The sequence below is a fragment of the Heterodontus francisci genome, chromosome 39 (genome assembly GCF_036365525.1).
Source record: "Heterodontus francisci isolate sHetFra1 chromosome 39, sHetFra1.hap1, whole genome shotgun sequence".
NCBI lineage: Eukaryota > Metazoa > Chordata > Chondrichthyes > Heterodontiformes > Heterodontidae > Heterodontus > Heterodontus francisci.
In genome coordinates, this window is record NC_090409.1 from 16,907,019 (window position 1) to 16,919,400 (window position 12,382).

The 12,382-nt window shown below is 60.1% G+C and overlaps 1 protein-coding gene across 1 annotated transcript in view; it reads right to left on the bottom strand.

Annotated features, from left to right (window-relative positions):
- Window positions 1-12,158, bottom strand: part of LOC137352907 (uncharacterized) — a 98,160-nt gene extending 86,002 nt beyond the window's left edge. Inside the window, exon 1 of the mRNA XM_068018752.1 lies at window positions 11,880-12,158. Coding sequence (XP_067874853.1) covers window positions 11,880-12,110 — 231 coding nt within the window. The 5' untranslated portion in view covers window positions 12,111-12,158. The remainder of the gene's footprint in view (window positions 1-11,879) is intronic.
- Window positions 12,159-12,382: the final 224 nt, after the last annotated feature.

The following is a 12,382-nucleotide window of genomic DNA, read 5'->3' on the forward strand; positions in this document are numbered from 1 at the left end:
CAGCATTGGTGCAGGGTGTTGCGGTGAGTTGGTACGGTGTTGCTGCGGGGTGTTGTGGTGAGTTGGTACGGTGTTGGTGCGGGTTGTTGTGGTGAGTTGGTACGGGTTGTTGTGGTGAGTTGGTACGGTGTTGGTGCGGGATGTTGCTGTGAGTTGGCACAGTGTTGGTGCGGTGAGTTGGCACGGTGTTGGTGCGGGGTGTTGCGGTGAGTTGGCATGGTGTTGGTGCAGGGTGTTGTGGTGAGTTGGTACGGTGTTGCTACGGGGTGTTGTGGTGAGTTGGAAAGGCGTTGGTGCAGGGTGTTACGGTGGGTTTGCACGGCGTTGGTGCGGGGTGTTGCGGTGCGTTTGCACGGCGTTGGTGCGGGGTGTTGCGGTGGGTTTGCACGGCGTTGGTGCGGGGTGTTGCGGTGGGATTGCACGGCATTGGTGCGGGGTGTTGCGGTGGGTTTGCACGGCATTGGTGCAGTGTGTTGCGGTGAGTTGGCACGGTGTTGGTGCAGGGTGTTGCGGTGAGTTGGCACGTGTTGGTGCGGGGTGTTGCATTGAGTTGGCACGGTGTTGGTGCAGGGTGGCGCGGTGAGTTGGCACGGCATTGGTGCAGGGTGTTGCGGTGTGTTTGCACGGTGTTGGTGTGGGGTGTTGCACTCGGTTGGCAGTGTTGGTGCAGGGTGTTGCGGTGAGTTGGCACGGTGTTGGTTCAGGGTGTTGCGGTGATTTGGCACGGTGTTGGTGCGGGTTGTTGCGGTGGGTTGGCAGTGTTGGTGCAGCATGTTGTGGTGAGTTGGCACGGTGTTGGTGCAGGGTGTTGCGGTGAGTTGGCACGTGTTGGTGCGGGGTGTTGCATTGAGTTGGCACGGTGTTGGTGCAGGGTGGCGCGGTGAGTTGGCACGGCATTGGTGCAGGGTGTTGCGGTGCGTTTGCACGGTGTTGGTGTGGGGTGTTGCACTCGGTTGGCAGTGTTGGTGCAGGGTGTTGCGGTGAGTTGGCACGGTGTTGGTGCAGGGTGTTGCGCTGGGTTGGCATAGTGTTGGTGCAGGGTGATGCGGTGGGTTGGCAGTGTTGGTGCAGGGTGTTGTGGTGAGTTGGCACAGTGTTGGTGCAGGGTGTTGCGGTGGGTTGGCACAGTGTTGGTGCAGGGGGTTGGCACGGAGTTGGTGCAGGGTGTTGCGGTGGGTTGGAACGGTGTTGGTGCAGGGTGTTGCGGTGGGTTGGCACGGTGTTGGTGCAGGGTGTTGCGGTGGGTTGGCACGGTGTTGGTGCAGGGTGTTGCGGTGAGTTGGCACGGTGTTGGTGCAGGGTGTTGCGGTCGGCTGGCAGGCTGTTGATGCATGGTGTTGCGGTGGATTGGCACGGTGTTGGTGCAGGGTGTTGTGGTGGGTTTGCACGGCATTGGGGCGGGGTGTTGCGGAGAGTTGGCACGGTGTTGGTGCGGGGTGTTGCGGTGAGTTGGCATAGTGTTGGTGCAGGGTGTTGCGGTGATTTGGCACGGTGTTGGTGCCGGGTGTTGCGTGGGTTGGCAGTGATGGTGCAGGGTGTTGCGGTGGGTTGGCACAGTGTTGGTGCAGGGTGTTGCGGTGGGTTGGCACAGTGTTGGTGCAGGGTGTTGCGGTGGGTTGGCACGGTGTTGGTGCAGGGTGTTGCGGTGGGTTGGCACGGTGTTGGTGCAGGGTGTTGCCGTGTGTTTGCATGGCGTTGGTGCAGGGTGTTGCGGTGAGTTGGCACGGTGTTGGTGCAAGGAGTTGCGGTGAGTTGGCACGGTGTTGGTGCAAGGAGTTGCCGTGTGTTTGCATGGCGTTGGTGCAGGGTGTTGCGGTGAGTTGGCACAGTGTTGGTGCAGGGTGTTGTGGCGAGTTGGGACGGTGTTGGTGCAGGGTGTTGCGGTGAGTTGGCACAGTGTTGGTGCAGGGTGTTGCGGTGAGTTGGCACAGTGTTGGTGCAGGGTGTTGCGGTGGGTTGGCACGGTGTTGGTGCTGGGTGTTGCAGTGGGTTTAGTTTTGTTTAGTTTGGAGATACAGCACTGAAACAGGCCCTTCGGCCCACCGAGTCTGTGCCGACCATCAACCACCCATTTATACTATTCCTACACTAATTCCATATTCCTACCACACCCCCACCTGTCCCTATATTTTCCCTACCACCTACCTATACTAGGGGCAATTGCTAATGGCCGATTTACCTCTCAACCTGCAAGTCTTTGGCATGTGGGAGGAAACCGGAGCACCCAGAGGAAACCCACGCAGAGACAGGGAGAACTTGCAAACTCCACACAGGCAGTACCCGGAATTGAACCCGGGTCGCTGGAGCTGTGAGGCTGCGGTGCTAATCACTGCGCCACTGTGCCGCCCAAAGAAGAAGGGCTCATCCGGGATTTGAACTCAGGATCACTCGCCTATCAGTCAATTACACACCCAAAGCAAGATTCATACCCCGAGACCAACGAGCCAGTTACAATTGCACGACATTGGTGCCGGGTGTTGCGGTGTGTTTGCACGGCGTTGGTGCGGAGTGTTGCGGTGAGTTGGCATGGTGTTGGTGCAGGGTGTTGCGGTGAGTTGGCACGGTGTTGGTGCAGTGTGTTCCGGTGGGTTGGCACGGTGTTGGTGCAGGGTGATGCCGTGTGTTTGCATGGCGTTGGTGCAGTGTGTTGCGGTGGGTTGGCACAGTGTTGGTGCAGGGTGTTGCAGTGAGTTGGCACAGTGTTGCTGCAGGGTGTTGCAGTGGATTGGCACGGTGTTGGTGCAGGGTGATGCGGTGAGTTGGCACGGTGTTGGGGCAGGGTGTTGCGGTGAGTTGGCACGGTGTTGGTGCAGGGAGCTGCGGTGAGTTGGCACGGTGTTGCTGTGTGTTTGCATGGCGTTGGTGCAGGGTGTTGCGGTGGGTTGGCACAGTGTTGGTGCAGGGTGTTGCGGTGGGTTGGCACAGTGTTGGTGCAGGGTGTTGTGGCGAGTTGGCACGGTGTTGTTGCAGGGTGTTGCGGTGAGTTGGCACAGTGTTGGTGCAGGGTGTTGCGGTGAGTTGGCATGGTGTTGGTGCAGGGTGTTGCGGTGAGTTTACACGGTGTTTGTTCAGGGTGTTGTGGTGAGTTGGCACGGTTTTGGTGCCGGGTGTTGCGGTGAGTTGGCACGGTGTTGGTGCAGTGTGTTCCGGTGGGTTGGCACAGTGTTGGCGCAGGGTGATGCGGTGAGTTGGCACGGTGTTGGGGCAGGGTGTTGCGGTGAGTTGGCACGGTGTTGGCGCAGGGAGTTGCGGTGAGTTGGCACAGTGTTGGTGCAGGGTGTTGCCGTGTGTTTGCATGGCGTTGGTGCAGTGTGTTGCGGTGGGTTGGCACAGTGTTGGTGCAGGGTGTTGCGGTGGGTTGTAACAGTGTTGGTGCAGGGTGTTGCGGTGGGTTGGCATGGTGATGGTGCATGGTGTTGTGGTGGGTTGGCACGGTGTTGGTGCAGGGTGTTGCAGTGAGTTGGCACAGTGTTGCTGCAGGGTGTTGCAGTGGATTGGCACGGTGTTGGTGCAGGGTGATGCGGTGAGTTGGCACGGTGTTGGGGCAGGGTGTTGCGGTGAGTTGGCACGGTGTTGGTGAGGGGTGTTGCGGTGGTTTGCACGGCATTGGTGCGGGGTGCTGCGGTGAGTTAATAAGGCGTTGGCGCGGGGTGTTGCGGTGGGTGTGCACGGTGTGGGCGCGGGGTGTTGCGGTGGGTTTGCACGACATTGGTGCGTGGTGTTGCGGTGAGTTGGCACTGTGTTGGTGCAGGGTGTTGCGTTGAGTTGGCACGGTGTTGGTTCAGGGTGTTGCGGTGATTTGGCACGGTGTTGGTGCAGTGTGCTGTGGTAGGCTGGCACGGTGTGGTGCAGGGTGCTGCGGTAGGCTGGCACGGTGTGCCGCAGGGTGTTGCGGTGTGTTGGCACGGTGTGCTGCAGGATGTTGCGGTGTGTTGGCACGGTGTTGGTGCAGGGTGTTGCGGTGAGTTGGCACGGTGTTGGTGCAGGGTTTTTCAGTGAGTTGGCACAGCATTGGTGCAGGGTGTTGCGGTGAGTTGGTACGGTGTTGCTGCGGGGTGTTGTGGTGAGTTGGTACGGTGTTGGTGCGGGTTGTTGTGGTGAGTTGGTACGGGTTGTTGTGGTGAGTTGGTACGGTGTTGGTGCGGGATGTTGCTGTGAGTTGGCACAGTGTTGGTGCGGTGAGTTGGCACGGTGTTGGTGCGGGGTGTTGCGGTGAGTTGGCATGGTGTTGGTGCAGGGTGTTGTGGTGAGTTGGTACGGTGTTGCTACGGGGTGTTGTGGTGAGTTGGTATGGTGTTGGTGCAGGGTGTTCCGGTGAGTTGGCACGGTGTTGTTGCAGGGTGTTGCGGTGGGTTGGCACAGTGTTGGTGCAGGGTGTTGCGGTAGGCTGGCACCCGGCTGAAGGGGGTTGCGGTGAGTTGGCACGGTGTTGGTGCAAGGTGTTGCGGTGAGTTGGTACGGTGTTGGTGCGTGGTATTGTGGTGAGTTGGCACGATGTTGGTGCCGGGTGGTGCGTTGGGTTTGCACGGTGTTGGTGTGGGGTGTTGCGGTAGGCTGGCACGATGTTGGTGCGCGGTGTTGAGGTGGGTTTGCATGGCGTTGGTGTGGGGTGTTGCTGCGAGTTAGTAAGGCGTTGGTGCAGGGTGTTGCAGTGGGTTTGCATGGCGTTGGTACAGGGTGTTCCAGTGGGTTGGCACGGTGTTGGTGCGGGGTGTTGCGGTGAGTTGGCACGGTGTTGGTGCGGGGTGTTGCGGTGAGTTGGTACAGTGTTGGTGCGCGGTGTTGCTGTGAGTTGGCACGGTGTTGGTGCGGTGAGATGGCACGGTGTTGGTGCGGGGTGTTGCGGTGAGTTGGCACGGTGTTGGTGCGGGGTGTTGCAGTGAGTTGGCACGGTGTTGGTGCGGTGAGTTGGCACGGTGTTGGTGCGGGGTGTTGCGCTGAGTTGGCACGGTGTTGGTGCGGGGTGTTGCTGTGAGTTGGCACGGTGTTGGTGCGGGGTGTTGCTGTGAGTTGGCATGGTGTTGGTGCGGGGTGTTGCGGTGAGTTGGCACGGTGTTGGTGCGGGGTGTTGCGGTGAGTTGGCACGGTGTTGGTGCAGGGTGTTGCGGTGAGTTGGCACGGTGTTGGTGCAGGGTGTTGCGGTGAGTTGGCACGGTGTTGGTGCGGGGTGTTGCGGTGAGTTGGCACGGTGTTGGTGCGGGGTGTTGCGGTGAGTTGGCACGGTGTTGGTGCGGGGTGTTGTGGTGAGTTGGCACGGTGTTGGTGCGGGGTGTTGCAGTGCGTTGGCACGGTGTTGGTGCGGTGAGTTGGCACGGTGTTGGTGCGGGGTGTTGCGTTGAGTTGGCACGGTGTTGGTGCGGGGTGTTGCGGTGAGTTGGCACGGTGTTGGTGCGGGGTGTTGCGGTGAGTTGGCACGGTGTTGGTGCGGTGAGTTGGTACGGTGTTGTTGCAGGTTGTTGCAGTGAGTTGGCACGGTGTTGGTGCGGTGAGTTGGCACAGTGAGTTGGCACGGTGTTGGTGCAGGGTGTTGCGGTGAGTTGGCACGGTGTTGGTGCGTGGTGTTACGGTGAGTTGGCACGGTGTGGTGCAGGGTGATGCTTTTGGCTGGCAAGGTGTGGTGCAGGGTGTTGCGGTGGGTTGGCACGCTGTTGGAGCAGGTGTTGCGGTTGGCTGGCAAGGGGTGGTGCAGGGTGTTGCGGTGGGTTTGCACGGTGTTGGTGCGGGGAGTTCCGGTGAAGTTGCACGGTGTTGGAGCAGGGTGTTGCGGTAGACTGGCAAGGTGTTGTGCGGGGTGTTGCGGTGAGTTGGCATGCTGTTGGTGCAGGGTGTTCCGGTGAGTTGGCACGGTGTTGTTGCAGGGTGTTGCGGTGGGTTGGCACAGTGTTGGTGCAGGGTGTTGCGGTAGGCTGGCACCTGGTTGAAGGGGGTTGCGGTGAGTTGGCACGGTGTTGGTGCAAGGTGTTGCGGTGAGTTGGTATGGGGTTGGTGTGTGGTATTGTGGTGAGTTGGCACAGTGTTGGGGCCGGGTGGTGCGTTGGGTTTGCACGGTGTTGGTGTGGGGTGTTGCGGTAGGCTGGCACGATGTTGGTGCGCGGTGTTGAGGTGGGTTTGCATGGCGTTGGTGTGGGGTGTTGCTGTGAGTTAGTAAGGCGTTGGTGCAGGGTGTTGCAGTGGGTTTGCATGGCGTTGGTACAGTGTGTTGCAGTAGGTTGGCACAGTGTTGGTGCGGGGCGTTGCGATGGTTTTGCATGGCATTGGTGCAGCATGTTGCGGTGGGTTTGCACGGTGTTGCTGCGGGGTGTTGTGGTGAGTTGGTACGGGTTGTTGCGGTGAGTTGGCACGGTGTGGTGCGGGCTGTTGCGGTAAGTTTGCATGGTGTTGGTGCAGTGTGCTGTGGTGGGCTGGCACGGTGTGGTGCATGGTGCTGCGGTAGGCTGGCACGGTGTGCCGCAGGGTGTTGCGGTGTGTTGGCACGGTGCGCTGCAGGATGTTGCGGTGTGTTGGCACGGTGTTGGTGCAGGGTGTTGCGGTGAGTTGGCACGGTGTTGGTGCAGGGTTTTGCAGTGAGTTGGCACAGCATTGGTGCAGGGTGTTGCGGTGAGTTGGTACGGTGTTGCTGCGGGGTGTTGTGGTGAGTTGGTACGGTGTTGGTGCGGGTGTTGTGGTGAGTTGGTACGGTGTTGGTGCGGGTTGTTGTGGTGAGTTGGTACGGGTTGTTGTGGTGAGTTGGTACAGTGTTGGTGCGGGGTGTTGCTGTGAGTTGGCACAGTGTTGGTGCGGTGAGTTGGCACAGTGTTGGTGCGGGGTGTTGCGGTGAGATGGCACGGTGTTGGTGCAGGGTGTTGCGGTGAGTTGGTACGGTGTTGCTACGGGGTGTTGTGGTGAGTTGGTATGGTGTTGGTGCAGGGTGTTCCGGTGAGTTGGCACGGTGTTGTTGCAGGGTGTTGCGGTGGGTTGGCACAGTGTTGGTGCAGGGTGTTGCGGTAGGCTGGCACCTGGTTGAAGGGGGTTGCGGTGAGTTGGCACGGTGTTGGTGCAAGGTGTTGCGGTGAGTTGGTATGGGGTTGGTGTGTGGTATTGTCGTGAGTTGGCACAGTGTTGGTGCCGGGTGGTGCGTTGGGTTTGCACGGTGTTGGTGTGGGGTGTTGCGGTAGGCTGGCACGATGTTGGTGAGCGGTGTTGAGGTGGGTTTGCATGGCGTTGGTGTGGGGTGTTGCTGTGAGTTAGTAAGGCGTTGGTGCAGGGTGTTGCAGTGGGTTTGCATGGCGTTGGTACAGTGTGTTGCAGTAGGTTGGCACAGTGTTGGTGCGGGGCGTTGCGATGGGTTTGCATGGCATTGGTGCAGCATGTTGCGGTGGGTTTGCACGGTGTTGCTGCGGGGTGTTGTGGTGAGTTGGTACGGGTTGTTGCGGTGAGTTGGCACGGTGTGGTGCGGGCTGTTGCGGTAAGTTTGCTTGGTGTTGGTGCAGTGTGCTGCGGTAGGCTGGCACGGTGTGGTGCAGGGTGTTGCGGTGTGTTGGCACGGTGTGCTGCAGGATGTTGCGGTGTGTTGGCACGGTGTTGGTGCAGGGTGTTGCGGTGAGTTGGCACGGTGTTGGTGCAGGGTTTTGCAGTGAGTTGGCACAGCATTGGTGCAGGGTGTTGTGGTGAGTTGGTACGGTGTTGCTGCGGGGTGTTGTGGTGAGTTGGTACGGTGTTGGTGCGGGTGTTGTGGTGAGTTGGTACGGTGTTGGTGCGGGTTGTTGTGGTGAGTTGGTACGGGTTGTTGTGGTGAGTTGGTACAGTGTTGGTGCGGGGTGTTGCTGTGAGTTGGCACAGTGTTGGTGCGGTGAGTTGGCACGGTGTTGGTGCGGGGTGTTGCGGTGAGATGGCACGGTGTTGGTGCAGGGTGTTGCGGTGAGTTGGTACGGTGTTGCTACGGGGTGTTGTGGTGAGTTGGTATGGTGTTGGTGCAGGGTGTTCCGGTGAGTTGGCACGGTGTTGTTGCAGGGTGTTGCGGTGGGTTGGCACAGTGTTGGTGCAGGCTGTTGCGGTAGGCTGGCACCTGGTTAAAGGGGGTTGCGGTGAGTTGGCACGGTGTTGGTGCAAGGTGTTGCGGTGAGTTGGTATGGTGTTGGTGCGTGGTATTGTGGTGAGTTGGCACAATCTTGATGCCGGGTGGTGCGTTGGGTTTGCACGGTGTTGGTGTGGGGTGTTGCGGTAGGCTGGCACGATGTTGGTGCGCGGTGTTGAGGTGGGTTTGCATGGCGTTGGTGTGGGGTGTTGCTGTGAGTTAGTAAGGCGTTGGTGCAGGGTGTTGCAGTGGGTTTGCACGGTGTTGGTGCGGGGTGTTGCGGTGAGTTGGCACGGTGTTGGTGCGGGGTGTTGCGGTGAGTTGGTACGGTGTTGGTGCGGGGTGTTGCGGTGAGTTGGCTCGGTGTTGGTGCGGGGTGTTGCAGTGAGTTGGCACGGTGTTGGTGCGGGGTGTTGCAGTGAGTTGGCACGGTGTTGGTGCGGGGTGTTGCAGTGAGTTGGCACGGTGTTGGTGCGGGGTGTTGCTGTGAGTTGGCACGGTGTTGGTGCGGGGTGTTGCTGTGAGTTGGCACGGTGTTGGTGCGGGGTGTTGCTGTGAGTTGGCACGGTGTTGGTGTGGGGTGTTGCTGTGAGTTGGCACGGTGTTGGTGCGGGGTGTTGCTGTGAGTTGGCACGGTGTTGGTGCGGGGTGTTGCTGTGAGTTGGCACGGTGTTGGTGCGGGGTGTTGCGGTGAGTTGGCATGGTGTTGGTGCGGGGTGTTGCAGTGAGTTGGCACGGTGTTGGTGCAGGGTGTTGCGGTGAGTTGGCACGGTGTTGGTGCAGGGTGTTGCGGTGAGTTGGCACGGTGTTGGTGCAGGGTGTTGCGGTGAGTTGGCACGGTGTTGGTGCAGGGTGTTGCGGTGAGTGGGCACGGTGTTGGTGCAGGGTGTTGCAGTGAGTTGGCATGGTGTGCGTGCAGGGTGTTGCAGTGAGTTGGCACGGTGTTGGTGCAGGGTGTTGCGGTGAGCTGGCACGGTGTTGGTGCAGGGTGTTGCAGTGAGTTGGCACGGTGTTGTTGCAGGGTGTTGCGGTGGGTTGGCATAGTGTTGGTGCGGGGTGTTGCAGTGAGTTGGCACGGTGTTGGTGCGGGTGTTGCTGTGAGTTGGCACGGTGTTGGTGCGGGGTGTTGCTGTGAGTTGGCACGGTGTTGGTGCGGGGTGTTGCTGTGAGTTGGCACGGTGTTGGTGCGGGGTGTTGCTGTGAGTTGGCACGGTGTTGGTGCGGGGTGTTGCGGTGAGTTGGCACGGTGTTGGTGCGGGGTGTTGCGGTGAGTTGGCACGGTGTTGGTGCGGGGTGTTGCAGTGAGTTGGCATGGTGTTGGTGCGGGGTGTTGCGGTGAGTTGGCACGGTGTTGGTGCAGGGTGTTGCGGTGAGTTGGCACGGTGTTGGTGCAGGGTGTTGCGGTGAGTTGGCACGGTGTTGGTGCGGGGTGTTGCGGTGAGTTGGCACGGTGTTGGTGCGGGGTGTTGCAGTGAATTGGCACGGTGTTGGTGCAGGGTGTTGCAGTGAGTTGGCATGGTGTTCGTGCAGGGTGTTGCAGTGAGTTGGCACGGTGTTGGTGCAGGGTGTTGCGGTGAGCTGGCACGGTGTTGGTGCAGGGTGTTGCAGTGAGTTGGCACGGTGTTGTTGCAGGGTGTTGCGGTGGGTTGGCACAGTGTTGGTGCAGGGTGTTGCCATAGGCTGGCACCTGGTTGAAGGGGGTTGCAGTGAGTTGGCACGGTGTTGGTGCAAGGTGTTGCGGTGAGTTGGTATGGTGTTGGTGCGTGGTATTGTGGTGAGTTGGCACAATCTTGGTGCCGGGTGGTGCGTTGGGTTTGCACGGTGTTGGTGTGGGGTGTTGCAGTAGGCTGGCACGATGTTGGTGCGCGGTGTTGAGGTGGGTTTGCATGGCGTTGGTGTGGGGTGTTGCTGTGAGTTAGTAAGGCGTTGGTGCAGGGTGTTGCAGTGGGTTTGCATGGCGTTGGTACAGGGTGTTCCAGTGGGTTGGCACGGTGTTGGTGCGGGGTGTTGCGGTGAGTTGGCACGGTGTTGGTGCGGGGTGTTGCGGTGAGTTGGTACGGTGTTGGTGCGGGGTGTTGCAGTGAGTTGGCTCGGTGTTGGTGCGGTGAGTTGGCACGGTGTTGGTGCGGGGTGTTGCAGTGAGTTGGCACGGTGTTGGTGCGGGGTGTTGCGGTGAGTTGGCACAGAGTTGGTGCGGGGTGTTGCAGTGAGTTGGCACGGTGTTGGTGCGGGGTGTTGCAGTGTGTTGGCACGGTGTTGGTGCGGGGTGTTGCTGTGAGTTGGCACGGTGTTGGTGCAGGGTGTTGCGGTGAGTTGGCACGGTGTTGGTGCAGGGTGTTGCGGTGAGTTGGCACGGTGTTGGTGCAGGGTGTTGCGGTGAGTAGGCACGGTGTTGGTGCGGGGTGTTGCAGTGAATTGGCACGGTGTTGGTGCAGGGTGTTGCAGTGAGTTGCCATGGTGTTCGTGCAGGGTGTTGCAGTCAGTTGGCACGGTGTTGGTGCAGGGTGTTGCGGTGAGCTGGCACGGTGTTGGTGCAGGGTGTTGCAGTGAGTTGGCACGGTGTTGGTGCAGGGTGTTGCGCTGAGTTGGCACGGTGTTGATGCGGTGAGTTGGCACGGTGTTGGTGCAGGGTGTTGCGGTGAGTTGGCACGGTGTTGGTGCAGGGTGTTGCGGTGAGTTGGCACGGTGTTGGTGGAGGGTGTTGCAGTGAGTTGGCACGGTGTTGGTGCAGGGTGTTGCAGTGAGTTGGCACGGTGTTGGTGCAGGGTGTTGCAGTGAGTTGGCACGGTGTTGGTGCGGGGTGTTGCGGTGAGTTGGCACGGTGTTGGTGCAGGGTGTTGCGGTGAGTTGGCACGGTGTTGGTGCAGGGTGTTGCGGTGAGTTGGCACGGTGTTGGTGCGGGGTGTTGCAGTGAATTGGCACGGTGTTGGTGCAGGGTGTTGCAGTGAGTTGGCATGGTGTTCGTGCAGGGTGTTGCAGTGAGTTGGCACGGTGTTGGTGCAGGGTGTTGCGGTGAGCTGGCACGGTGTTGGTGCAGGGTGTTGCAGTGAGTTGGCACGGTGTTGGTGCAGGGTGTTGCGCTGAGTTGGCACGGTGTTGCTGCGGTGAGTTGGCACGGTGTTGGTGCAGGGTGTTGCGGTGAGTTGGCACGGTGTTGGTGCAGGGTGTTGCGGTGAGTTGGCACGGTGTTGGTGCAGGGTGTTGCGGTGAGTTGGCACGGTGTTGGTGGAGGGTGTTGCAGTGAGTTGGCACGGTGTTGGTGCAGGGTGTTGCAGTGAGTTGGCACGGTGTTGGTGCAGGGTGTTGCAGTGAGTTGGCACGGTGTTGGTGCAGGGTGTTGCAGTGAGTTGGCACGGTGTTGGTGCAGGGTGTTGCAGTGAGTTGGCACGGTGTTGGTGCAGGGTGTTGCAGTGAGTTGGCACGGTGTTGGTGCAGGGTGTTGCGGTGAGTTGGCACGGTGTTGGTGCAGGGTGTTGCAGTGAGTTGGCACGGTGTTGGTGCAGGGTGTTGCAGTGAGTTGGCACGGTGTTGGTGCAGGGTGTTGCAGTGAGTTGGCACGGTGTTGGTGCAGGGTGTTGCGGTGAGTTGGCACGGTGTTGGTGCAGGGTGTTGCGGTGAGTTGGCACGGTGTTGGTGCAGGGTGTTGCGGTGAGTTGGCACGGTGTTGGTGCAGGGTGTTGCGGTGAGTTGGCACGGTGTTGGTGCAGGGTGTTGCGGTGAGTTGGCACGGTGTTGGTGCAGGGTGTTGCAGTGAGTTGGCACGGTGTTGGTGCAGGGTGTTGCGGTGAGTTGGCACGGTGGTGGTTCAGTATTTTTTGATCCTCACCTTTGCTGTCCAGGTCAGCCCGTTGAACTTCTTCCTGCACTGCAGCCAGGTCTTTGGCACCTCGCTCCTGGCATTCACACTCAGCGCCACATCCATCCAGGCCTGATGCACCATCTCCCTGGGCACACTCCTGCCCTCCCAGGGGAATAAGATCTCCCTGTGGGCCCTCACCTCCTCCAGCAGCACCTCCACTGCTCCATCACTGAAGCGGGGAGTGCGGCCTTCCCGCATCTCTCCTCCACAGCTCCAGCTCCGGCTCCGACCGCCAGGAAATCCCGCCTTCCTCTCAGACACACCCCCCCGCTGGGCCGCTCACCAGTCACTGCCGCAGTCCGCCCGCCCATCAGATCAAGCGCAGCCAATCACTGCCGCATGCCGCCCGCCCATCAGATCAAGCGCAGCCAATCACTGCCACAGGCCCCCCCCCGCCCATCAGATCAAGCGCAGCCGCCGCAGGCAGCCTGTCGATCAAACACAGCATAGCCAATCACTGGCGTTGGTCG